The following is a 26771-nucleotide window of genomic DNA, read 5'->3' as shown; positions in this document are numbered from 1 at the left end:
GGATTAGAGAGCTTTAGATTAGAGGACGCAAGCCGCTTATGTCCCCTAATCTAAAACTCTCTATTGTCAACGTTGTACGAATTGCAGTCGCCGAGAAAAAGCCTCCGCAAGCTCTTTAATACCTTTTTTGGTTGACGCATGCTGCTCAAGAAAGAGCAAGCAAATGTGAGAAATAGCATGCCGCTTCGTACAGTCACCCAGAGAAGATCCTAACTCTGCCACGATTGACAGGCCACAAGAACAGAAACAAGTTTAAAATGGGATGCCAAAGAGCAAAATTATTTCAACTGTGTTGGTAAATTACTCTTCCACAATACCAAAAAAAAGCCTCTCTTACTATGAGGGTAGGCTTGATAAGTCAGAAAAAGAGACGAGAACTAAGGACGGGTGGCTCCAGCCTACCGTATAAACCGGAATACAGGTTGAGGTTCACCCCCCCTCTCCCCCCAAACAGGAAACGCAGCTAATGTTGCTCCTAGTCTTATATAGCAGTCTTCAGCACATTGTGAGTCGCCATCCGGCCAAGGTCAGGAGTCAACCTATGTTCCGGGCCAACCTATAATCTGATTTATTAGGGTAGTTTATCTTTTATTGGTTAACAAGGACTAAATTGTGCTCCAAAAGAGCCAATGACTGAAATTGGGAAGTTTCAAGTACTTTCGCCCGGACAAAAGGACCCAAATATGGAAAAAAAATTACCTTGAAATCCGCAACTTCACACTGGCGCTGGAGTTTCGGCGCGAAATTAAGAAATGGAATTTCTAGTTATCAACCTTTTACTGCGAAATGAACAAAGGAGTTTCATAAGAATACGTCATCAGACTAAAGTGACGTGTTTCTGTTTACTGTCCTTTTAATATAGCCCACGCACCATCCAACACACTTCCGTAAGCTTCAGTATGCTCATTAGAGAGAATGCATGCAGTAGTTTTAATTTCATTACTATATTAAGCTATATTACTAGCTTACACCAGCCTGGCAGATTTCTTTAATGACAGATACATTATAGCACTATTGTAACAATAGGCAGAGATGAAAACTGCCAACAAGCATGAACACATTTCTATCTACACATTTTTGACCAATCCATGACTTGTTTTTCATGCCTCTGATGTACATTCAGTATAATTTTGCAGAAGTGACTTGTGATCACGTTTTGCCATTTTACATTCTATTTCAGGGATATAATAAAAAAAGGAACACTTAAAGCATGGGCTAGCAAAACTTTAATCGAAAGCAAGAAACAGGTCCAGTCAGGTTGTCAAATGAATTAAACCACTCGCTGCGCCTCCTTTACGCACTCGTGATGCAAGACAGTTAAAGATTTACAGATGCAGTACAACTAATAACCGTACTGCGAAAATGCGGTGATGTGGCCCTTCTGCGGCTAAAAAAGGGTGGTAAAGAGACCCCTTGCTTCACCACATATGAGCAAAGTTATCACATTTTTAATGAACGGTTATTAGTTTTGCTACATCTGTTGGCTGCTGTTCGAACTAATGTCAAGTAAGCAGCAACCCGTGATGGTGGTTGAATGCCCCAGTTCTGACAAAATAAAATCCGATGTGGCTTCAAAGAAGAGCACTGGCGGGGACGGCGGTAGTACTCGCCGGAAATGCCAACCAATGTGTGCATACACGCATACATACACGCACTGCTTGAGAACACTCTCGTGACAGACGGCATACACAAGCAATCGAGGTGCCAGCCTGTTGCTGTCGGAGCAACTATACAGGGAGTGCCAATATGAGAAGGATATTCAAATAATTATTGCAGAAGTACGAGCCGTAACATGGCTCACTGACGCATGATAAGTAGTTATGGTGTTCAAGGAAGTGTGACACGGCATCATAGTTTGCAACGTAAAAGTATAAGAATTTATTTTATAACGAAGATGTAGGGTGCCATGTAATTCAGTGTGTCGCAAACTATGGTGCAATTACTATGATTCGATTAATTTACTGTAAGCCATGTAATCAATGTAAAATTATCTCAGGCATTTATTTCGCAAACTATGATTTGACTCATTTTACTGTAAGCCGTGTAATCAATGTAAAACTGTTTTATACTTTTTATCACAAACTATGATGCGATTAATCTCTCTGTAAGAAGCAAGGGGGCATAATGGTCAAGAAAACAAATCCACCATTCCTTTTTACACTGGTCCACAATGTGTAAAACAAAGTGGGGTTCTGTCGCAAAACATACAGACCTGCCATGTGGACTTGTAAGAACAGTCACTCAGGCTTAAACTAATTGCAACAGACACGTAAATGCTATGGTGGTCGCAGTGTCTTCCTCTAGGTGACCATGCACAACCAACAGACGACAGGATCCGGCCAAAGCAAAACGGACAACACGCACACGCTTCGCCTTGTCGGTGCCGTCACTTAAGACAGACGTGTAAGAAATGCAACAGCGGACACGTGCGTCTTCAGGTGGCTGTACAAAGAGAGAACTCCGTGCGAAAGGGTCCAACAGATGACGTGCACCACACGTCAGCGCCGTCGCTTGGCTTTGGCCGCCGGGCGCCGTTTGCGATCAGGCTGCTTGGCGAGCAGACGACGCTTGGGCTGAAGCTGCTGCTCCACCAGGTCGGCCAGCTTTCCCTGCTCGGCCAGCATCGACAGGAAGGTGCAGATGAACTGGTCGTAGTTGTGCGTTCGCCGGCAGTCGTCCACCTGTGCAGAAGTGGTACCAAGAACACTTTAACGTGAATCAGAATGGTTGTTAGCCAAGCCTGCTGTTATGACCATGTAATGTGACAAACGGCACAAAAAAGGGACAAAAGGTTCTGGGAACAGACGACACAGGTAACTGTGTCGTCTGTTTCCTTAACAATATTTTGTCACATTTCTTGCACTGTTTTCCATATTATAATGTACACTGTCTACGTGGCCATTCCACGGCGATGACAGTTGTAGTCAGTCTCCCACAAAAATTATTGAGGAAAATATGGCGTTAGCGTGGGAATCACGGGTACTACTGCATACATTGCCCTATACTTTGTCTGGACTCAGTTTCGTACATAGCATGCAACAGGGACTTCCCTCAGTTGCTTGCATTTATTATCAAGTTGCGTGTCACATATTAAAGAAAGATATAGGCATGCATCAAGTAATTAATAAGTAATAATAATAATAATTAATATATAATCTCGTACTACTGTGTTACACAATATGACAATTATTACATGGAAGGAATCGCAGATCTGGATATATTTTTACCATCCGGGATTCTTTAAATGGAAGCTAAAGAGAAAAAATTTATTTGAGCTGTGTTAGTAAATTACCCTTCTACAGTACCAAAAAAGCCACTATTATACAGAAAAAAGCGTAAAAAGGAAAGACGGGCGGCAATGCCACCTTGAAATTCCAGCTCACCGAGATGTGATGGATTTAGATGCCGCCTACAAAGGCCTGCCTAATTCATTCCTTATTGTTAAATATGGACTTCATATAACAAAGCCAAAGACCGAATTCGGCAAGTTTTAAGAACGTTTACTCAGCTGCAACGGCCCACATACGGATAGATGCCTTGAAATTTTTTATGTTACACAGACGCTGAGGCTTCAGCATGATATTTGAAAAACCGAACTTTGACCTTCATTTTCTCCTCTAATAATCAACGAATTACTGCGTAACCAACAAACATACTTCAGTGTTTCCCTTCAGTATCTCTTTAATGTGCCGATCATGTAGTTGAACATACTCTGATGCTTAAAAGGATAATAAAAGGAAACACTAAATCAGTTTACATAGATAAAGTATTAATTCAAAACTCTAATTTCATTAATTTCCGGGTAACAGGTTAATTATTTAAAGACAAATCGAAGATCAATGGTCATGAGTGACTAAACAGCATGTTGCTGTCAGTCCACAAGTTTGGTCCGGAGCTTCTAGTTACTAAGAAGTTTTCCAACCTGCGCTTCAAGCACTCAAGAGAATCGGCCACTAAGTTGTCGGTTTGCCTAATCTCTGATGCTACTTAGCAAAGTGCGCAGGCATTGCCTCAGACTTCATTCAGAGGCCCACTGCAGTGAAATTTTGAGCCACGTCGAAAGCCTAGTTTCGGATAGTGTCAGCATAGAGCAGCCACTCAGCAAAAAGTGACAACTGAAACATGAGGATGCATCACAAAAAAACTAGCAAAAATAAACATTTGTCATGCCAAAACTGAACAATAAATAATAAACAATGAAAGAAAGAACACATTGTCGTTCCCACTGTCTGGAAATGATGCAGAACCCAGAAAGCTGAGAAACACCAGGCATAAACTCCGAAATTGAGCAGCATCTGTATTGTGCTGACGATCTTGCAGACCATGCTCCAAGATTTGGTATCATATCCGCTAACCACTAGGTCTCAGTGTTATCTGCTTAGGTGATATTTAAAGGCTGTTTTAAAAGGTAGACAATTACCAGCACTGCAGCTTTACCAATATTGCTTAAACGGTATATGCTACTCATATACATGACCAGTTTAGTCAGTTTCCTTGCAACAGGCCTTCAATATTAACAGCACAATATGACAGCAGCCGGTGCTGTAAAATATTTTCCTTGCATTGAAGTGCTGTAGAAGAATGTTAGTACTATTTCTCTAATCAAGCAACTACCCTTGCCGCTTTCATTCAGTCAAATCGCATTACGACAAAGTCGCGTCCGACATAAAAATTATTTTATTACATTCAACATTTGTTATAGACATTTATTCTTTACATGATAATATTATTGATAAAAAGTTATTTACTTAATTACATCCAATTATCCATTATATCAGGGTTTGTTATATTGAGGTTCGACTAAGTTACAGCTATGAGCTGTCACACTACAAATCACATCCATAAATACTGCAAACAGGCCTTCCTTGCCACAATACACCACTTCACTTCTACGATCATTCTGTGCTCTTAAAGTATACTGAAGATACTGCACAGTTTTGGCCACAGTGGCTGCTATGAAAGTACAAATGGTCTGGTCAATGCTCAAAAGAGCACTCACCACATATTTGCGCCGCTTGTCGACTTCGTCCTTGAGTGCACTCTCACATGCATTGATCTCGGCCTCGACTGTCTTCAGCAGAGCCAGCAAGTCATGCGGTGCAAATGGGTGCTCCTCTCCTAGCCTCACCACAACGAGCCGGTCTATTTCTCCACTACTTGCTGCCCCTGTGGTAAGAGAAAAAAGAAAACGATGGAGAGATCAATGAGATGCCTGCAACTGTAATGCATTAGCATTGGTTTTCCCATGTAGAAGGCATGGCGTCCATCGTTACAACTAATTATACAGCACACAGAACACAAACGCAGCCACTAATGCAAATTTGAAGTGGAGCTGCTGACGGCTGAGTGCCAACAGTGCTATGCCACGTTACAGCGCGCTGCCTCCTCTCCCCATCTTTGCCGTACACAAGCAGACAGACGATTTTTCGTTCGCTTGACAGTTCTAATGCTGACACATTAAAAAACAAACGCACACAAATTACAACACGTTCAATGCGGCTTGAGTCACGGTAGTTATTCCCGCTGTGTGGATGTGCAAGGCTTTCCTCCAGTGTGCAAGCGATGTCTTTGCTAGAAATCAATGGAGAGGATAAATTCTTGTTGCTTCTGGTCTGGCGAGTCGTGGTGCCATCTCTCTACAACTTGAGGAAGTTTTAAAGGAAGCACAACTTCCGGGTGACTCACTGGTGGGTCATGACACACAGGAATCAAGACTTCAAAAAGTGCTGCCTCAGTGAACACGTTAAAAAGTATAACTGAACAAGTTAGTGTTGAAATTTATTTACATGGAATGTCTTGTGCAATCCTTGAAACCATTTACACTTGTTAACTCTGATGTGTTTTTCATACACACTCCTGTCTCTTCTTGAGGCTAAATACAAGCCCAAGTTAAGCATACTGTGTAAGTTAGAATTCCAGACATTAGTATATATGTTACGTGTTCCATACATAAAAGCATCAAATTCAATTACAACACACAACAATAACAATAGCAATGCCTGAAGTAAAACTGCCATGGCAGTTGATATACCAGGTGCCTGCGCTTCATGAAACCAATACGTAAATACAGCACGACAACACAAATATGAGAAACAGTGTGCAGTCCTCACCAAACAATCACTTCTTTTCTCCTGCCTCCGCCATCACAACGTTAGAGATGGAAATAACATTATGTTATTATTGTTATTAAAGCAAAGCATTTGTTGCCTCTTCCCTCCCACTTTGGGGTTGCTGGCTGCTACTGTCCTGCCGGTCATAGAGCATGGGCCAATGGGTACGAGTCTGAACAGACAACTTAGGCCACTGGACACGCAGAGCTAGGTATGCGAACATTCTTGGCCAATCCCTCAGAATGGGCAGACGAGCAGAACAAGAGGCAAGAAATGAAGAAGTCGGCAACAGAAAATTGAAGACGTCGGCTACAGAGATGTCAAGAAGTCAGCATCACAAACTGCTGAGTGTGGAGAAAGAGGTAAAGGAAACAAAATGGGACCATAGCGTGCATTGAGAAAGGAATGCTGAGCCACATAGAAGTAAACAAGAAAGGAAGACATTTCAGTAAACAACTAAGAAAGCTTTGCTTTCATCCACCATATGCATGGGATCAGCCAATTTTATTATTAAAAGTATTATTATTTACTGTGGCAACTATGCCAGAAAAATCACAAATGCAGACTCTCTGTTCACATACTCAAATCGGCAAGAAAGTTTCACAGCGAAGCTGGGGTATTCACGCAACAGTTTTCACGCTGACGAAGGTCCCGGCACATGGCAGCCTTCGTCGGCAGGCCGCTCAGGCCTGGCACTGACGCCCATGTATCAAGAGTGCTGCTCTCTCCAAACGCATCCCCTTCTACATGCTGCCTTACAACAATGTTCATGCCTGTGGATGCATTACTTCAGTGAGGCCCCGCAAGACAGCTCAACTTGCCTGAGGACTGCGGTGCTATGGACTGGTGTGCTGCCGCCTGCTGCGCTGTTGATTGCTGCTGCTGCTGCAGCGTGTGTTGTTGCTGCGGAGATGTGACTGGCTGTGGCGGTGGTGACGCACCCGGTGGCGAACCTCGTACGGGAGAGTTGAACGCACTGCCCACCTCGGACGCAGTGTCTGTGCTCGAAGAACCCGAGCTGGGTGCAGGGGAGTGCGCCTCCATGAGGGGGCTCTTCGCATAGTTGTGGCCATCGAGCGCTGGTTGCTCGCGAACCTGTAACGTTCACGGAACTGGAGGCTTACAGGGGAGTGTGGCGATCGTGCAGTGATGCTCGAAGCACTAAGGTTCACTGTTCACTGACTACAGGCCTACTACTGTTCCCACCGATAAGATTTGTCACTAAGTAAGTTCATTGCAGTCTAATGGACACACATTAGTGCCAATGTTAGACAGGGCAGAAAAATAACAGTATCAACGCCAAAGAATGGTTGCAAGAAATGCAGTTCCTAGGAGTAGGGTTATACCGAGCTAGCTGGTATGGCTTTACATTGAAAGCTTGCTTTGCTGTTCTGAGACAGCATTCTCCACTAAAACAGCTAATGCTGTCCCAAGCAAACCTGATGAATAGACAGCATAGCACTGAAACAGATAACAAAGGTAAGGGGTGCATACCATTTGCTGAAGGGCTTCTAAAACGATGCCACGATTTGTCCTCAGTGTTCGCAGCTTCTGTTCGTAAGCCTGTCTCCGGTCAGGAACGACAGCCATGAGGTTAAAGCGGATGTCTCCACCACCGAGTCTCTCAGTAATGACCTGAAAAAACGTGTTTGTTGGCTTGTTGAAACCGGTGTACATGTCAGGTCTTGTCTGTGTCAACCAAATAACCTGCCAGAACAATATGACCATTTGCTATGTGTATCCTTAAGAACATTGCAAGCTGTAACACAAATAGTAATTTCTGAGGCTGAATCAAATATAGACAGAACAGTTCCAGAAGCGAATCAAATCAAATACCATATTTGCACATATATAAGGCGAGTTCTTACCCAGAATTCCCCACATCAGAACATGTCCTGCGTTATAGTCATGTTCCTGACACAAATATAACACTTTCTTTATCTCAATTAAATTTATTTACGGCGCGTCAAACCACAGTGGGCTAAGCCAGTATAGGTATAGAGGCACTACCACGTACAGAGCTGTTTTTAATTGTACGACGGGCATTCTTGATGCGATGCCTCTCAAATAACTTTGGCAGCAAAGGCGATTTTGTTCTCGACGACAGTGACAAAGACTTAATAAAAAGATGTTATAATCATAACAAAAACGTTTTTTCTTTTCTGAGGAATGTCCCCTTGTGTCCCCTCGCATTATATTCATGTTCATGTTATCTACATTAAATATGGTATTGAATACTTTTCGAATAATAAGCAGCCGCTTTCATAATTCATGTAAAATGATGTTCACATCCTAGTATTCATCATGTTAGCGAGTATCTGTCAAGACAACGCACATCATGAAGCACTTTTTATAAAAAGCACAAATGGGGCATCAGGAACAAATCAGCAGTTAGTTCTCCTACACAGGGCATTTCGCAGAATTCGAATCGCCGCGTTTTAGCTGGAAAATCCTGGCTCCATGAGAAACATAGCCTGCTCCGCTATGTACAAAGCCTGCGGGCATGAAACTTCTCATACCTCTGTCCCAATTTTATGTTTGATTACGCACAGTTGACATAGTGAAATATTGAAAAACAATTTGATAAATATTCATATTTAAGCTCACACCAATTAATCAATCAAGAACAATAGTTGTTGCCCTGAAAAGACAAGCCTCCTCGTTAAAATGCTGTCTTCAACCTGAGACCTTGTTTGGCGTCTGCAAGTACATTGTTGTTTGGCCACTGTTGATGACTTAGAAGAGCAAAGAAATCCTTGCCATGCGAAACTTGTCCGTCCAGTCTTGCCCAGGAAGCCATGGCCCGTGGTCTATAGGGTATGGTTTCAGGCCGTCCAATTCATAAAGGCGGCCATCAATGGGCACGTAGCTGACAAAGTGGAATGCTTCCATGGTCCGACCCATGGGCACGCCGTGGGGCTTCTCCTGGGGCTGCCTGGGCTCTGGCTTGGCATGTGTGTTGTGTGCCCTTGCCAGCTCGGGAGTGTTGCCAATGGCATAGCCCTTGTTCTGCATCAAAAACATTATGGCCTTAATTTTAGTACCATGCGATGCTATGACATGAACAAGTTCCTGTTAAAAGGCTTCCATAATGAGCATCAAGCCATGAACTTGTGAGTATTCTGATTATATAATTTATTGTGTTATCAAAAGAAGTACAATCAACTTCTGCTTTGTCTTGGCCAAGCAAGGATTTCGTGATGAAGTGGTTAATTAGGTGCACACCAATATGAATGCAACAGTTTCATAATGATGTAGTGAAGAAGTGTTTCATTGATGGCAATCTCTCAATAACGTGTGTACACATCACTCATTGCCAAAAAGAAAAAAAAACTGCTTCATAGCGACAGCCGCTGATTGTTCAAAGCAGGAAGATGTAAGAACCAAAACACTGCAAACAAGGCAAGTCTGTCGTATGTACATTTGAAGACAAAACGCGGAAGTTAATGTGCATGCCTTGAAAGCAGGGGCACGTCTCGTGTCATCGCCACAAGAAACCTAACAAGCGCTTTTTTTTTTTTTTTAACCAGGTGCCCTCTTACCTCGGGGTCCATGTTTCGCGTATACTCTTTGAGCCTTGTGAGAGTGGAACCCAAATATATCTTGGAACAGTTGAGCAGAATGCTTAGGAGAGAATGCGTGGCGCACGAGTTGGGAACAATCTGCAACCAGAAGAGATGGGTAAGAAAGCGTGTCATGTGTGCCAACGCTACTGCAACAGATGCACACATTCATGATCGTATGTTTACCTGGTGCGCGAAAAAGATGGAATTGACGATTTCCTCTTTCTCGACAAACTTTTCCTCCTGGACGACGACTTTCCTCCGCGACCGTCTTTCTTCGATCCATTTGAAGAGAAATATAAAGCCGTACACAGGCCTGTGGAGCAACAGTGTGAAACGAAACGTTCCATGTCGTGTTACCGCCAGCCGCTACATGGCAGCCCGTGCTTTGCTCGCGCAAATGATGCTAAGAAAACGCTCACCCTTCTATGGATTTCTGAAGATCATATATCTCGTCCACTTGTACGCCTTTCACGCCAAAATCTTCCAGCAGAAGCGTGAACAAACCTGCAAATGCGACGGAGCCGGAAAATACGACGACGTCAATAACCGCAATCAATGTTTACGTCGATTGCAACTCGCCGCACGCGCATATGTTACCTGGGTCGCTTTCAAGTTCAAGCCAGCCATCGGCGAGACGATTGAGATCTACGGGCATCGCTCCGATGACCAGTTATCTGTCGACGGCTAACAACAACATGCTGACAAACAATCAGCCAGTAATAAAAGCCGATTGAATACTTGGCCGTTGGTGTGGTTGTCGTTGCCACATGCCTGCGACTGCGTTTTCACCGTCGAGCAGCGCACATTGTGGTTGACCAAAAACGTGTAAGCGCCCCAGATGTGACGGCAGCGGCCTGTATTTTCAGAGCACACGCGGGTGGTTGCTCTCTCATCCTTTAGTAGCCGCAGCGGCGCACGCATCCGTTTCGCATGCCTGACTGTCGACTGCTACCATCAACTGCTAACTGTTTCGACCGTGTGTTTTACGGGCGCATCACGCATTTTAGCCTTTTAGCAACTAACGTACGTTAGTACTGAAGTTTGAACGTAACCATTCGATGGACAACCAGTCACCATGAAGTTCGCTGGTCTGCTGTTTTCCCGGCTAGGTGTTAAAAATGTGCCTGGTGCCAGGCGTTTGGCAACGTTATCGGATGAACTTCGATCAAGATTTTCAGCTTTCAAGGGCGGCACCGTTCAGCTGACAAAGGATGACCATACGGGAATCGCTGAAGTTTACTTCAGCAATCCTACGAAGAGAAACTCGTTTTCCGGTGCGTTAAGTTGTTTCGAATCCCATCTGGCTACGACGTGACTAGATCGGAATGTGCTACGTCTCCCATGCATATGGCTCTCGCAGCTGCACCCGGCTCGTACCTACTCATACTGCTCACTAAAGCAGCATTGGGCAGTGCGCTTTGTTTAATATTATTCTTACACGCAGTAACTGTCTCATTAGAAACCGCCGCCTGAGACCATATCTTCATAATTCGAGCGCCGCAAGCCAGCAGACTAGCTGGGCACACATTTTAACCGGTATTCGGCCCTGAGCAACATAGCAGCACAGTTGCATGCACAATGCTGTACTTGTGCAGTAGCAATGGCTGCACCGCTTATGGGTCTACATGATGTGCTCTAGAGTACGGTGTTCCGTGTCGAAACGGCAGAAGCACTCATGCACGAGCTAGCTGTCAGGAATATTTATAGCTATTGTAAAATTCCAACACCGGACTTGAACATTGACTGTCCGGTACTTCAAACACCTGCGCTGCACTAGCCATCTTACATAGTCTATATGAGCAGCTGTATCTTTTACAGGCCCGTGTGTGAATCAACATACATTTACTTATACCGCCACCAGCACAAATTAATATGCGAAGAAAATGCTGATCAGGACACCCAGCCGTTGCATGTAATTATATACACAGGAGGGACGACACATGCAATCACTTCATAGCTGGTTTCCAAGTATTGCAGTCTCAGATTTACGTTTTGGGGCCTAAATAAATTGAGCTTCATTTACAAATGCAAGCGAATAAGGAAGTGAAACAATACACTGTAGTCATTTTCGACTTGTTTGCATTTGAATTTATGCTGATACTATGTTGTCCTTTACCACAACATGTTCTTTTTTTTTTTCATAAAATGTTGTAAAAGACATTAATGTAGAAGCATGCTGCATTTCACAAAGCACTAAAAAAATATCACATTGAAACTCTAGAATTCTTACATACCTCACAAGATTGTTGAGCAGAGAGAGCAGACTGATTTCATACGGGCACGACTATTAATTGAAATGCGTTATATATACACAAATACGAGAATTCGTATCAGCTGTTTGTACATGTCACATTTGGCTGCTTGCTTTCAGGGCACATGATGCTACAGCTACACGATGTTGTCACTGAGCTGCGGTCTTGGAAGGAAGGCAAAGGTCTCGTGTTTTATGGTGGCGACGGCGTCTTCTGCTCCGGTGGTGACCTTGACATGATGAAGGCACTGAACACACCAGAGCTGGGCGCCCAGATGGCAACCATCATGCATTCAGCTCTAATGGGTCTCCGGGAGCTGCCTCTCATTAGTGTAGCCCTGATCCAAGGCAGGGCCTTAGGTATGTTTGGACATGCATCCATTCACGTATTGCAGTCTACAAAATGTTGCATGTGTCCACATGATAACAGGATAATGAGACTTCTGCCTTGGACTGTTGTCATAAGATGACACCAAGGCAAATGATTAGCGCCTTGCAGGAGCTACTTGGCGGTTAAAACATGCCAGTGGCTAAAACAGCAACTCACATAATGCAGGGTGCGGAGGCTTTGCTGGCTACTCTGTATTAGCCAGAAGCATTGCTACCACATCTGTGTGACATCATGCATTTGTTTTACCATGAGGTCCACCCGTTGCCATCATCTACCTCTTTTGTCCCTACCTTTCCCATTTTCTTTTTGCCTTAGTGTGATGTAAGTCAGAAACATGCCCTTCAAGCTTTCCAGATGTTACTGTAGTCTCTAGACTATAGTCGTACAACCACAAGCGAATTTATTAAGAGGAATTGTTTTGCCAACATTACGAATGTTGTCATCGACCATACAGTTGAAGAAACCTCAGGATAGAACTATTGCTTTGCAAGATTGCAGAATCATTTCTTGTCATAAAGGAACTAGTCACAGCTCATAGAAACGCTTTGACTATGGTTAGCCTTGTATCTTTCTTCATCTTGCTGCAAACATCACTTTTGATGCCTTTCAGGCGGAGGAGCTGAGCTGACAACAGCCTGTGATTTTCGCATCATAGTACCTGGGGCTGAAATTCAGTTTGTTCAGGTGGGTTTTGTTGAGGACATTGTAACAAGCTTGCGGCGACAAGTAATGGGAGCATGGAACAAAAACTATAATTGCTGACAACCCAGGACTGCCAATACCACCACTGTGCAACTCAAAGAAAATTTTTATAGATGCTCCAGCCTGTTGCCACATTTACTCATGTAAGACCAGCCCTCATGTAAAACCCCCACACACTCCCGCTTTCATGGTAAAAAATGTGAAAGAAAAGAAGTTATGTCAAGGTTTTACAAGGGTAAATCAAAACGTAAAGGCAATTTCCACATAGCGTCCTTTACTTAAACACAGGAAGTACGTATCACACTTTCCACATATGCATCCTGCATGGCAGTCTGCTTTTGATATTGTGCAATCAGCTTCTCTATCCCGTCCACGAAGAAATGTTTGGTTGCTCATGAAGCCATGTCTGCACTGTTTGTTGGACCTGGTGATCTGAGCTGAACCAAAGACCACGCAGTGCTTCCTTCAAAAGGCAATAGGTACGGTAATTTAATGGCTCCAGGTCAGCACTGTATTTTGGATGGGGAAGCAAAAACAGCCTACCGTGGATGTCCGCTGGTTCTACACCCTTCGACCACGGAAAGGACAATACAGCGTGCTGTTCTTCAATGGCGCAATCGTAGATTGATGCATCCATATGTTTTGGCCTCTTTTCTCTGCAACAATCGACTGAATGAGGCAGTGATTGATACTCCTACTTCCACATCACTCCAAGTAGGCACAGGGTGATGTCGACGCACCCAGCCTTCATTTATTCCGTCAAAAACACGAAATTGCCTTTACTTTTTGGTTTACCCTCGTATTTTGAATACATGTAATTTGCTATCCGTTGATACCATCCCTAAAGCTTTAAAGTTGCTAGAACACCTAACGGCATAGATGACACCGAGGGCAACCGATAGAATTGAAAGTTGTGCGAGTTGGTATAACTGCATTTCGTAACAACAGTGCAAAGATAACACGAAGACGAAGATGGCCACAGGACAGTGCTTGTCTCGTGGCATTCTTAGTCGGCGTGTGTTGTCTGTTTGAACTGCGGTTACAGGAAGAGGACAGCCATACTTTGGGAGTGAACCGATGACATAGCTCTGTTGATGAAGGCAGCAACATCAAGAGTAGGCGCAATAAATAATGCAGTGAAACTTGATCACTGATGCTGAATCTTGAATAAATATCTGTTTGCTGTGTAGCCAGGGTTTGCATTATGCCGTACGTCATTCGCAATGTCATTCACTGTTGTAGCAGGTGTTTCTGTTATGGCAGGTGTGACAATACACATAGCGTCTTTTTTTAATTATTATTGTTAGCGGAACTTTGAAAAATCACCCGTGACATGTATGTACAATTCTACTTCTTGAGCTGGATGGCACTCAGAGATGGAAATTATTTGCACGAGAAATCAAAATGAATATTTTACTAATTAGCAAAGTTTTACCAATAACTTTACGTCACATATTGCAATTTGCAAATCGTAGCCAGTGGCTTATAATGGTTTCACACGGCACACTTCATATCACAATCGATCCAGGTCTAAATTCCTGACTGTGATTAGCTACCTCCTGCAGCTTGCAAAAAGGTGCCAGTCATGACCGAGAAAGGAGATTCCGATCTGGCCTAATCACAATCGAAAGTGCGCTTTGTCACATTCCTATTAGAAACTCCACTTCGAATAAAATTATGAGGATGACACAAGTTTCAAGATATGCATTCTCAAAGTTTGCGATGAAATTACGTTGTTGTTCGAGTAAATTTTAGCTTCAATGTATAAAAAAGCATTTTTGTAAAAAAGTAAGTGGAACAACAGTACATTTTTGCCACAAGTTTGACAGCACTTATCTCAAAACTGGTGGTAGCTTCAAAATTTGTTCCCAGTGGACATGCTTTGTGAAGTCGCTGTATTCAATTCATATATCGTAATATGTGGGCTCAAGTAAGTAGTTAAACATTTATTAGTGAGATTTTGCTAATTAATCGATTATGCATTTTGATTTCCAATGTAAGTAATCCCTGTCTCGTTGAGTAATCCTGCCCAAGGAGTAGACTTGTGCTATATTCCATAGGCGATTTTTAAAATGTGTTAACACTACAAAAGAACACCGGGTACATTTACAATCTTAGTATACAAGCACAACCAAGATAATGATCTAATTGCGATCAGCATGAGTTTGTCTTCCCCATCTTTTTCGCTGTACTAGGCACCTTGAGGTGGTATTCATCAGCTGTTGTCCTTATCTATACACCAGACTTCTGTAAGATTCGTCCCTGTGAAGATTCCGAAAAGCTGTGCAAGTCTTACATGAGTAAGTGCAGTATTTTTTTTCATTTCCATGACGTCATTGTGGAGAACTTCTTTCAGTATCAGTGTCCCATGGGAACTGGGTTTCGGAGCACACAGGGCAAGTGCATATCACATATCACAGTTTTGTGCATGGAGCTTGTACTGAATTCCTAGGTTGTCACCGAGTATGAAGAAGAGGCGAGTAAAAAACACTTATACCCGGCTTGCAGGTGCGGATGGGCCTTGTTCCAGGCTGGGGCGGGACCACAAGATTGGTGAGGCTTCTGGGTGCTCACGAGGCACTCAAGCTGCTGTCGTCGGGCCGAAAAGTTGGCGCCGAGGAGGCTCTGGAACTCGGGCTTGTGGATCACATCCTTCAGAACTACGAGAGTCCTCTAGCTGAAGCCAGAAAGTGGCTTGGCCAGTACATTGCTTGTGACACCCACGTCATAAGGGTATGTTTCTTAGAAGCCAGTGTACATCTACTGGTGGTGCTTTACATCTGGCCCTTTTATTTTATTTTATTAATTTTTTGGAAGCAAAGCTTTCTTTGTGTAGCCACCCGGACTTTTCCGATTGTGGCTGCTGTCTTTCCATACAGCTCACGCTTAAAGAAAAGGAAGCTTGGATTACGTGACTGATGGTTGGACCTTACTTCAGTCCCCTAGCACAGCAGCCCAGTGCTTTAACCATTAAGCCACAATCGCTTGTATGGTTCTATTGTATTAATGTCAACTAGCTCTTTCAGATGATTGCCTCATGTGTGAAAATGTGTATGTAGCAAGCATACGCGGCAGTTTCCTTTGCACCAAAGACGCAGGAATGAAATGGGCAAATTTATAGCATTTGACTAGCCGCTTCACACAAATTCCAGTATGTAAATTGAATCTGCGTAATCTTTTTTTGGCTAAGTCGGTTGTCTGGTGGCGTGGCTTGATCTGTGACGAGTCGTCCTACGTGTCAACCATGCGTAAAGTGTTGGTGAGCTTAAAAGTGCTGATACTGAAGAAGTGGTGTACACTGTGATAAAAGGTTATTTCAAAAGATTAATTGGTGCATGAAATAATGAATCTGTTCATAAGGAAACAACAAGCCATTTGGTGTTTGACATACAGCACAAGGAGGGGTACAGCAACTCTGCGCAGCTACGCAACTGACCAAACAGAAAAAGTAGGAGCAGGAGGCAGGAACAGCTGCGTTTCCATGGTCCGAGCTGGAGCAAGGAGAGGGGCTTGACGGTGCACAAATATGCAGAATGTGTGAATCATGTTCCCTTTCATATTCATGCATGCAGTGCACAAATGTGAAAGGGAACAGCAGATTTCTGTTTAAAGTTGGTAATTTTCCTTGTTCCTACTTTACAAGAAAATAAAGAAGGTTTCATCAGCGGGATTCTACAATGTGAGAACGATGCATTGAATAGAAGTGAGCGAGTTTCTCATTTACACGTTTGCAGGAATTCCTGTTTGAACACAGAAGAAATGTTCTTTCACAGATTTTTGTAATGTGTACATTTGTCATAAAAAAAAGATTAGCACAAGTGATTGATGACTGTGGTGGAAAAATTCTGATGCTCGCTGGCTTCCCTTGGCTTTAAATATGGTCGCATGGAGTTAGGCAGTTGAAGTGACAATGGCTGTCTTTTTCGATGCAGGAATCACAGTGTTTTTGGAACGTTTCTTTTCCTAAAGTAAATAATTACACCCGGAAAGCTCTAGTGAGTTTTATTCAGAGCTTCAACTTGGCATTTACAATTGCAAAGAAGAAGTCAAGTTTTTAACAGCCTCTCTCACGTGGCCAGCAGCTCGATGAAAACACTTTGCTGCCAGTGCTCCTGCAATGTATTTTCCTAGCACCACCAGGAACAACATGTCACATGGAGGACAACAAAATCACCCTTGATTTCTCGAGCTTCATATAGACTGTTTCTGTGGCCATGCCTATTACGAAAACACAAAAGAACTAGCTGTCACAGAAAACGGGAGATAACGAATAAACTGCTGATGTTGTAATAGCACAAGCTTTTCACTCATTAAGAAGATTGCCATGGAAAAAAGACTATAGAATTACCGACATGACATTTTTGACTTTTTGTTTTTTACGTTAGATAAGGCCCTGTGCCTTGAAACCATAGAAAAATGAGTGGCAAGCCTCAGCGTACCTTAAATGCCTTACTATAATAACTTTTCTGTGAACCAGTTTCGATCTTGTTTCCCAGGACTGGTATGTGTCATTATACAGAGAATGGCCAAGCGGGAAAAGAACATTGTGACATTTTGACACTATCAGGCTTGTCTGTTATGCTGCTATTCATTGTGCGACTCGATGTAGCAGCATAGCAGACGACCAAGCTAGCCGGAGCGAGTAGCCGAGCATTGAACAGACAAGAAGGTAATGCCCCGGTGAAGCTTAAATGTAACTACTCATTCGCTAGGTTGAATTGGTTGATTAATTAGGTTCAGCATCTCAAAGTAAACACCATTGCTCTATGATAGACAGTACAGTTGAGAGCTCCAGGTTAATTTTAACTATCAAGTAAGTTCTTAATTACCTGAATCTAATGCACTAGTGGTCTTGCAGCCCCCACTGAAATGCATGGGCAACAAATACATGACCGGGTAGACCATTTAGAAGCACCTTATCATAGCTACTGGGCTGCCATGTCATTGTGGGATACTGTTCTAATTTTTTGCAGACTCTGAAGGAAACTATTGTGAAAGCGAGAGAGCTCTCCACAGACGATAGCCTCCGAGAGGAGCTGAGACTCTTCTCCACCGTGTGGAGTGGCCCAGCCAACCGAGAAGCCCTGAATAGGAATATAAAGCACTGACGGGTGTTTAATGTCCACCTGTTCCTAGCACTTCAATCAAAAATGTTTTGGCACAAGAAATGTGATAAGTGCATTGAATACCAACTGGGTTTGTTCTATATTAGAGACCCAAGTCTATGCTGATTGGCACTGACTGTTTTAGGTTATGGGAGCGTCTAGTGTCTATATAAAATGGACCATTCTTTTACTTCAGCAGAGCACTTTACAAGTTTGCCGCCTTAATTGGTGGCTTCTTTTGTGTGTGTGAATCAAGCTTTCAAATAAAAGAAGTTGTGAGTGGAGATCAGTGTGTCTATATGTTTTGCTTGTTTGTAACCGAATCTTTTGAGTATATGTGAGGCATATTGGACCAAACAGCTGGTGGGTGCTTGGAGGGATGTGATCAAGTAGCTGAAAAGTGTGTGTGTATGTGTGTGGGAGAGAGAGCGAGGGAGGGAGGGAGGGAGGGAGGGAGGAACTGGCTAAATTTTTGTGAATGACAGTACAATCATAGCAGATATTTGCAGAATATACCATTATGAATGGGAAGATGTGATTGAGCAAGAAATATGGCAAAAGTGTGACCCAATTTCACTTGCCGGTACCTGTAGTGCAAAAACAAAAGTAATCTGCAGTCTTGAATTTATATAATGTGTTTCTTTTTGTATTGAACTACCAGGCAATCTAGAGCGAGATAGTATAGTGACACTTGTAACACTACATTAACCCAAACAAAGAGCTTGCAAGAGGATAGAGACTTGAAGTGATCAACATTGAGCGAAAAAGGGACGCCTTAGGCTAGAGCCAATTTATCTCACCTTGATGATAAGTTCCCTTGGTGAAACTTTTGATCCTGCCTGAGGCTTCTCTCGTTTGCTCTCTGTTAATCACTACACTTCAGCAACTTTTATTGCAATAACCAACAGTGCTATATAGTACTTATATCTTCTGGACATAAACAAGTCAGCAGCAACATAATCATCACTAGCAAAGAGAGGTTCTGTGATGAGTATGTACGTGTCAGTTTTGTTATGTGTGATCGCAACGTCGCCTGATATTCCAGTGTATTCTGCCATATATGTTCTAAACTGTGTACACACGTGTGTGTGTGTGTGTGTGTGTTTGTGTGTGTGTGTATGTGGAGGAATTCCTTCATGCCTGTTTTGCAACCTGTCCCTCTCTTTTATATGCAAATTGTATTAGCATTCATTAGGAACTTTCCCACTTTCTGGTTTGTACATTTGTATCTAACATCTTTCCCCAGTGACCTAAGTTGTCTACTAGCTTGGGCCACTATAGGTATGTGCTAGCTGTAGTCTTGCAGAGAAGTACAACACAGCCCACTGGGTATGTGGCCGAATAGACAACTTCTACTGACAGTTGTCTGTGCTAGTAGGCAAGTTGGGTCACTGGGTATATGTGCCATTGGGAATGTGCCCAAACAGACATCTTTGACACTGCATGTATGTACGTGTGATACTGGTGTGTGCTCATTCTTGGCCAATCCCAGGTGTATCCGCCAAAGTGGTGCAAGGTATGCAGCCTCGAACATATTGCCCCATTCATAATAGAGATATATATATATATATATATATATATATATATATATATATATATATATATTTACAGAAACGCAGAAAGGTCAGCCTGAGCCATAACTTGCTCTGGCCTGCTTCTCTACCCTGGGGAAAAGGGACGGGGAGGAAAAGGGCTGATGAATGATGATGATGGTATGAGGAAGAGATGTGTATGTACAAATTCACAAAGTTGTAGCATCTCTAAAGCTGCGCATCCAGCCCAGTGGCTTGGAGAAAAGCTATAGGGGCACTTGTTATCAGGGCTGCGCTGTTTGCATTAGGCCAAGGACCTAAAGGAAACTCGTCTGATAGCAGCTTCTTATCGACGTTTACAATGGAAGGGACCAGTTGCTGCCATTCTTGCATGTACACAAGACATGCAAAATATATGATCAAGTGCTTCCATTACCTCACAGTATTCACAGTTTGGGCTTGTATCACTACCACCTATCATATGTTTGTAATAATTGGTGAATGTGACACCAAGGCAAATCCAGTGCACCATGCTCGTTTAGCTTCTTTTGAGCTTGTGAGGCATACGAAATTTCATTTCTTGGTCCCATTTGTGCACTAGCTTGTATCGTCGATCTGGTTGGGCCCAGTGATCCAAAGTAGGGTTGCGTATTACGCGACGAAGTAGGGTGTTTGTGTCTGTTCATGAGAACAGAATGGGTACTTCAGAAGCATTATTTAAAGCAGTTTTCACTTCAGGTTCTGCCTGCTCGTTGCCTATCACGCCACAGTGTGAAGGTATCCACTGAAAGGTGACATTGCGGCCATTTCTATTTGCATGGTCGAGATGCTGTGTAATTTCTATAGCCATGGAATAATACGGGCCCCATCTGAGGACACAGTCAATTGTTTGAAGAGCTGGCTTAGAATCGCAGAATATCGTTCATGCATGAGAAGGCACCTCGGAGAGAAATCGAAGTGCCTCCCAGATAGCAACAAGTTTTGCAGCAGTTGATAATTACACCTTCGTCCTGAATGTGGCCACTTGATGGAGAGCCATCGCAACGAAGTTGCAGCCAGGATACTAAAAGGATACTAGGAAGTTTCAACTGGGGTGCATGTGTCATATGGCACATGTGATTTGTGATTGGCTCTTTGTGATTGGCCGTGAAAATCCCACTTTGTGTGTCTACGTTGGCAGTACAATGTGTTGCTATGCAAATGTTTTAACGTTTACATTCATGGCGAGGTGGGTGCTGCCGTAATTTTTTTCACACAGGTTAGGTCATATAGAGTTTCTTGCAGTATTGTAAGCAAATCCGTCCCTCCAAGTTTCCGGCCTTCATGACGCCAAATACATTTGCACCTTTTTTTTTTAAATTCTCGCACAGCGTCGGCGCACGTATTTTATTCCCTATTTTATCACTAGCGTGAATCCCCAAAACTCCGCACCTGGCGCTGCCGTCGCAACAGCAGACGCGACGCGCGCAGACAATCGAGCGTGTTTGTTGACCTGTCGAGTGCAAGCTGTGGTGCGAGTTGCGGGCGTACGGCGCCTAATTTACGCGACATTTGATCTTGAGTTTAGCCATAGAGGCTATGGTTTAGCTCAGCCGCAGTAGCCAGCTGTGTACGTGTATGTCGCATGAAAAATCGGACTGGCTGTCCACGCGTGCTGCTCGTGAGACTGTGCTACAGGTGTGCCGGGGGAACCCGGGTAGCTGCAGCGGCGACGGCATGCCGCTCGTCAGCGAAGAATTCCGTGTCAAATTAAACTCTCTCAAGTCCAGCGGTAGAATCGAACTCGTCGAGGACGTCAACGGCATCGCACGTCTAAGCATCAATGATCCGGCGAAGAGGAACTGCATCTCCGGTGAGTGATCGAGCGCCGAAAATTAGCAGGAAAGTCCGCGACGAATGCGAAACATCGGTGAATTTCAACTCAGCGGACTGTGCTCTTTGTGTAAATGGCTCGTTTACTTAGCGCTCTTGCACGTTTGAGGCCGCACGTGTCCACGAAAAAAAAAAAAAGAAAACGATAGGAAGGAAGCCTTTCGCGAACGATTAGCGCGATGATTGAGAATATGTATGGGTGAAAACATCGCATTTGCTTCCTCGTTCCTTGACGTAAGGTCGCGTGTCTGAATAGGCCGACATCTTCGGGTTTGCCTCATTAATGATGTGTGTTATAACTCGTTCTCTTATATTTATGGCTGTGTACGTTCGCAAATACAAAGGATTAACTAATTAATTAAATTATGGGGTTTTACGTGCCAAAACCACTTTCTGATTATGACGCACGCCGGAGTGGAGTGGAGCAGCCTAACCATAGCCACTGAGTAACCACGGCGGGTAATACAAAGGATGCCGTTACACGAAAGGTTATGGAATCGAACTGCAACGCCTAAAATCTCTCATGGGTACGAAACAGAGCGTCATTTCGTGATTTTACAGCCGTTACAATTGCATCCACGGAACTCAGCTTATTGCGTTTAACACGCTTGTTGCATTTATAATTTTTGACACTATTTCTTCCTTCCTTTCTTTCTTTTTTATTTTATTTTATTTTTTGTCAGGAGAGATGATGTTGGAGCTGGCCAACGCCGTCAGAACATTGGAGCACTGGCCCCATATCAAAGCAGTTTTGCTCTACGGCGAAGGCCCGTTCTTTTGTTCAGGGGCTAACCTGGTGTCAATGAAAGGCATCCCCAGCCCCGACGAGGGACGCCAGATGTCCGCTCTTATGCAGGACACGTTGACAAGGTGATCTTAATTAATTGAGTTGCACGTGTACCTTAATATGCCCCCACAGCTGTATCCGTCGTAATTGAACAAAGCGCTGGGCATCCTGTATTTTATGACGTTGCCTCAGTACATATGGGTGCCTCAGCATAGTTTACTTAAAATATGTACTAGTTGAACTCAACTTGAAGGTGTGCGCTTTCAAGTTTTGCGGTATTTGTGAAATTGAAGGGACTTTCACATGTTTTCCTGAACTATGCCATGTCTAGACATTTGCTATGCAGTATTTGTACCTCACAAACTGTATAGTAACCGCATGTGAGCTAGGTGCTCTCATTTATTATTGCATGCACTCCATTTCAGGCGATATAAGAAGCATAGACACGCACATGTAATGTTCTCCCTCTCTTTTTTTTTCATTTTCTGGTGATTTTGAAATTATTTATTGCAAGCGTCAATTGAGACTTGTAATTTGCAGCTGTGCATTCATGAACTAAAAAACAAACAGATCAGTTTAACAGTTACTTAAAAGTCACTAGTGCTTCATTAATAATAAACAAGTATAATAAATGAAACATTAGAATGTTTCAAAATAATTGCATCATGTACAGGGGCTGTAATGGAAACAAATGCTATGCCAGCCAATTTTCAGCTTGTGCAAGGCATTATACAGCCATTGTGTCTTTTTTCTTTCTACCTGCAATGAATTGCCGCCAGCATGTAATTGGGTCATTCGATGCCTATGTACAGCTGCCTCTACCATAGCACTCAACTGTCTGAGATTTCCTGTTTTAAATTTAGGTGCTTCTCTATAACACGAAACGTCATTTTATGAAATAATTTTTTAGCAATAAAATGTTTTGTCTGGCTCCAGCAGTACTAGAACTTTTTCATGGTGTACGAAAGTGTGCGTCATAAAAGGCATCACTAAAAACTGTGTTCCTTCATTAAAAAAGCAACACATCATTTTCTCAGGAGAATGAAGAGAGGGCCTTACACCTTAAATTTCATTATACTCTCATGTATACTTTGACAAACGCTGTACATACTTATCTGCATAGATATGCACTTCCTCCATTCACACACATACATTGTTCTTCATATATGCAGATGTGTACATACGCTAATGTGCATGTAATATACATGTAGGTAAGTGCAAAGTGAAGAGACAGGAAGATGGCAATGTGGATTAGAGAGCAAACAGGGGTAGCCAATATTTTAGTTGACATGACAAGGAAAAAAATGGAGTTGTGCAGGCCATGTAATGGATAGGGCAGATGACCAATGGGCTATTAGAGTTACAGAATGGGTACAAAGGAAAGGGAAGTAGAGTTGAGGATGGCAGAGAATTAGGCGATGTGATGAAGTTACAAAATATGCAGGGCACACCTAGGAATCGGCTGGTGAACAAGGTAATTGGAAATCACTGGGAGAGGCAATTCATCCTGCAGTGGACGTAAATGTAAGCTGATAATGATTAACGTGCATACAGTACAGCACTGCACCAGTACAAAATTCAGCTGCATTTCGTGCCCTCAAAAGCACAAATGTGCTTCTGGTGTGGACAGGACATGGCATAGCAGAGCTATGCCTTGCCCACCAACAGAAAAAAGAACAGCACAGTCGCAGAAGGAAGTCTAAGAGTACAAGCTAGAATACCAGATAGAACATTAAGGTACAGGCCGTGAGGTCTACTCACTGCACCACGTCACAGAAATTCCAGTATTGTATAAGACTGGCTGACACAGCGACTTTGCTGAAGGTTTACATGGTTTTTATTCAAGAGTGACTATTCCAATATATATTTGCATCTTTTTATTTATACGAATGCTGCAGAGGCACCAACTGCTTATTATACTATGCTCTCTCCACCAGGTTCAGCAACCTACCGATGATCAGTGCCGTCCTCATCGAGGGCCGCGCAATTGGAGGCGGAGCAGAACTAACCACGGCAGCAGACTTCCGAATCATGGCCCCCGACTCCGAAGTTCAGTTTGTTCATGTGCGCATGGGGATCACTTCTGCGTGGGGTGGCATGAGCCGACTGACACAGATTGTTGGTGAGTGCCAGATGTCTGCCTAGCTTTTTTTTTATTCTTGTACTTATTGTGTCATGCATTACATACTTGCTCTAAGCCAGTCACCAACCTAAATTGGTGTCATTCAACTGACCTACATATATGCATGTGTATTGGCAGTGCTATCTCTTAATGGCAACATGATGACGATGATGTGTGGCTGTTCCCTTTGTAATGGGCAGGCACAGATACACCTGTGCCCTATCCAAAAAAGAAAAAAAAGAAAAAACAAACAAAACAGCTGTTCGTATGCACACACACCCACATTTGCCGATCAGCGCCGCACAGTGCTCCACCACTGCACAAGTCTGTCTTTAGTTATGTTGATGCTTGCATCGAGGCGTGTAGCAGCTGAAGAAACCCCAGGGATTGCTGTATGGTGGTGCCCTCTGTGTGCCGTGGAGACAAACCTGCGCATAGCAATACGAGGTGTCCAATAAAGCCCCTTAAACTTTGTAAAGTAGCGACACTCTCCTCCTCCACCTTCACTCCTCCTCGTTTCTCCTCCCTTTCACGCTCCCTCCTTGACTGTGATGCCACCTACACTGCTCGAGCGTAGAAACGGCACCAACATATGCTCCTCGCCACTCCGTAGATGCTTCTCGAGCAAAAATGGCGCTGAAGCAAGGCGCGAGGGCCCACGTGAGGCTATTAGGCCAATAGCGACGCGGCGTCAGCCTCGGCCAGAGTGCGCGAGGAGGAGGCGGCATTCTTCAAAGCATGGCTCTACTTTGCGAAGTTTAAGGGGCTTTAGTGTCCAATGGTTTCCTCTTTTTCTCCGCAGATCTGGCTCAGCGCAGCTTGCACTTCGGGGGAGAGATCGAAACTGCGCTGGTGTGTCAGGGTGCGTAGGGCTCCCACGCGCGCCTCGAAGAACAGTGCCCTTCCGACGCCATTGTCGTAGAAGCGTTCTGGTGCGATGGCTTGCTTGTGTGCCCGATACACCTGTAGATCGGACTTAGTCGCCATCGCCTCTTGCCACTGCGAGGTTTCCTCTTCGCTTACTCGTGTCCACACTTCCAGTGACCATTTGTGTTGGCTGGATTCCTGAACCGTGTGAGCGATGATGCCAAACTTATGCTTGAGTGTCTGGACTCGCCCGCACCATCGAGTTCGAATGCCCTTGATGGATATGTATCGATACAGGCCGACGTGCCCATCGCTCATCGTTCATGAGGCGCAGTCATCCCTCATATGCCAGTTTGCTGCGTGTTTCCCGTGCTTCAAACAACGACCACCCTATGTCGCCTTGAATGGCCTCCACGGGCACGCAGCCATGGCAGCCTAATGCTACTCAGTCAACGTCTCTGTGCCCATTCTAGGCATGCCCTGGTACTTGCCGAAATAGTGATAATGGCATTTGCAAATGTCAGCGCCGGCACGTGCACCGCTTTCCACATTTCGCGTACAAGCAGGAAACGATTGCAGCCCCATAGCGAGTGACGGCGTAGGATCCTGCTAGTGCATCTTGAAGCCTGCTAAAGGTGGTCTTCATGCATCCCAAGTGCGTCTTCTGATGTGCTGATGGTGACTCCCAGGTATCGGCACTGCGTCGCCCATGGTACTGGTTCACCGTTGGGAAGGGTAACTGCTGTGTCCAGCTGCGGGCCCGAGAATTGCGGCACGGCTGATTTCTTGGCGTTAAAACATAGGCCGAGGTGATCTAGCTGAGTCGCGGCCATTGTCAGCAGACGTTGCAGCTGTGTTACATCCTCGGCAAGTAGAACCATGTCGTCCGCAAACACGAGTCCCGGTAGAGTCCACGTATCCGGCATTCCGTCCCACATGCAGTGGAGATCAAAGCCTAGACCCGACTTTAGCAATGCCCGTTCCAGTCCAGATACGTTGATCATGTATAGGAGTGGGGAAAGAGGGCAGCCCTCTTTTAGACCTCAATGGGCCCCGTTTGGACGTCAGCAAAACGCGCTATGACCTCATTCCCCGCATACAGTCTACACATCAGCTCTACCCAGTGTGGCGGTAGACCCAGGGCAGTCATGCTGCTGAAGAGGCGGCTGTGCGGGACACTGTCGTATGCTTTTGCAACATCGAGGAAGCAGCCGACGAGGCCTCATGTTTCTTTCTTTACCACTTCAATGCACTGGCAGAGCACAAATAAATTGTCTTCGAGCCGCCTGTTCTGGTGGAATGCATTTTGAAGTTCGATGAAGATGCCCTCAAGCTACACCCATGTGCCCACCCATCCTTTGACAATGTGTGCAAAGATACGGTAGAGGACATTGGTGACAGTAATCGGGCGATAGTCTAGTACATTGGTCGCGTCACTGCCTTTCTTGGGTACTAGGGTGACTCTA

The 26771-nt window shown here is 44.1% G+C and overlaps 2 protein-coding genes across 2 annotated transcripts in view; one reads left to right on the top strand and one right to left on the bottom strand.

The window, feature by feature from the left end:
- Positions 1–1208: 1208 nt before the first annotated feature.
- On the bottom strand, positions 1209–10488 carry caly (ubiquitin carboxyl-terminal hydrolase calypso). Its single transcript, XM_055069105.2, has 9 exons — positions 10274–10488; positions 10096–10180; positions 9860–9989; positions 9653–9772; positions 8871–9119; positions 7605–7745; positions 7018–7205; positions 5000–5156; positions 1209–2681 (listed from the first exon to the last, which is right to left on the bottom strand). Exons 1-9 carry the CDS (start codon positions 10329–10331, stop codon positions 2499–2501), a joined length of 1311 nt encoding a protein of 436 aa, XP_054925080.1. The 5' UTR covers positions 10332–10488; the 3' UTR covers positions 1209–2498.
- Positions 10489–10586: 98 nt separating this feature from the next.
- LOC126528538 (uncharacterized) overlaps positions 10587–26771 on the top strand; it is a 31755-nt gene continuing 15570 nt past the window's right edge. The window contains exons 1-8 of the mRNA XM_072284534.1: positions 10587–10950; positions 12048–12287; positions 12929–13002; positions 15529–15753; positions 17994–18125; positions 21245–21509; positions 22213–22399; positions 24254–24438. Of these exons, the coding sequence (XP_072140635.1) occupies positions 10752–10950; positions 12048–12287; positions 12929–13002; positions 15529–15753; positions 17994–18125; positions 21245–21509; positions 22213–22399; positions 24254–24438 (1507 nt within the window). The 5' untranslated portion in view covers positions 10587–10751. The remainder of the gene's footprint in view (positions 10951–12047; positions 12288–12928; positions 13003–15528; positions 15754–17993; positions 18126–21244; positions 21510–22212; positions 22400–24253; positions 24439–26771) is intronic.

The sequence above is a fragment of the Dermacentor andersoni genome, chromosome 9 (assembly GCF_023375885.2).
Source record: "Dermacentor andersoni chromosome 9, qqDerAnde1_hic_scaffold, whole genome shotgun sequence".
NCBI lineage: Eukaryota > Metazoa > Arthropoda > Arachnida > Ixodida > Ixodidae > Dermacentor > Dermacentor andersoni.
This window is presented reverse-complemented; position numbering and strand designations above follow the sequence as displayed.

Coding starts and splice junctions, on each gene's coding strand:
- caly (XM_055069105.2), bottom strand. CDS start 10,331: ATGCCCGTAGATCTCAATCGTCTCGCCGATGGCTGGCTTGAACTTGAA. Junction 10,181..10,273: donor TGAACTTGAAAGCGACCCAG/GTAACATATGCG, acceptor TCGCATTTGCAG/GTTTGTTCACGCTTCTGCTG. Junction 9,990..10,095: donor CTTCAGAAATCCATAGAAGG/GTGAGCGTTTTC, acceptor GTTGCTCCACAG/GCCTGTGTACGGCTTTATAT.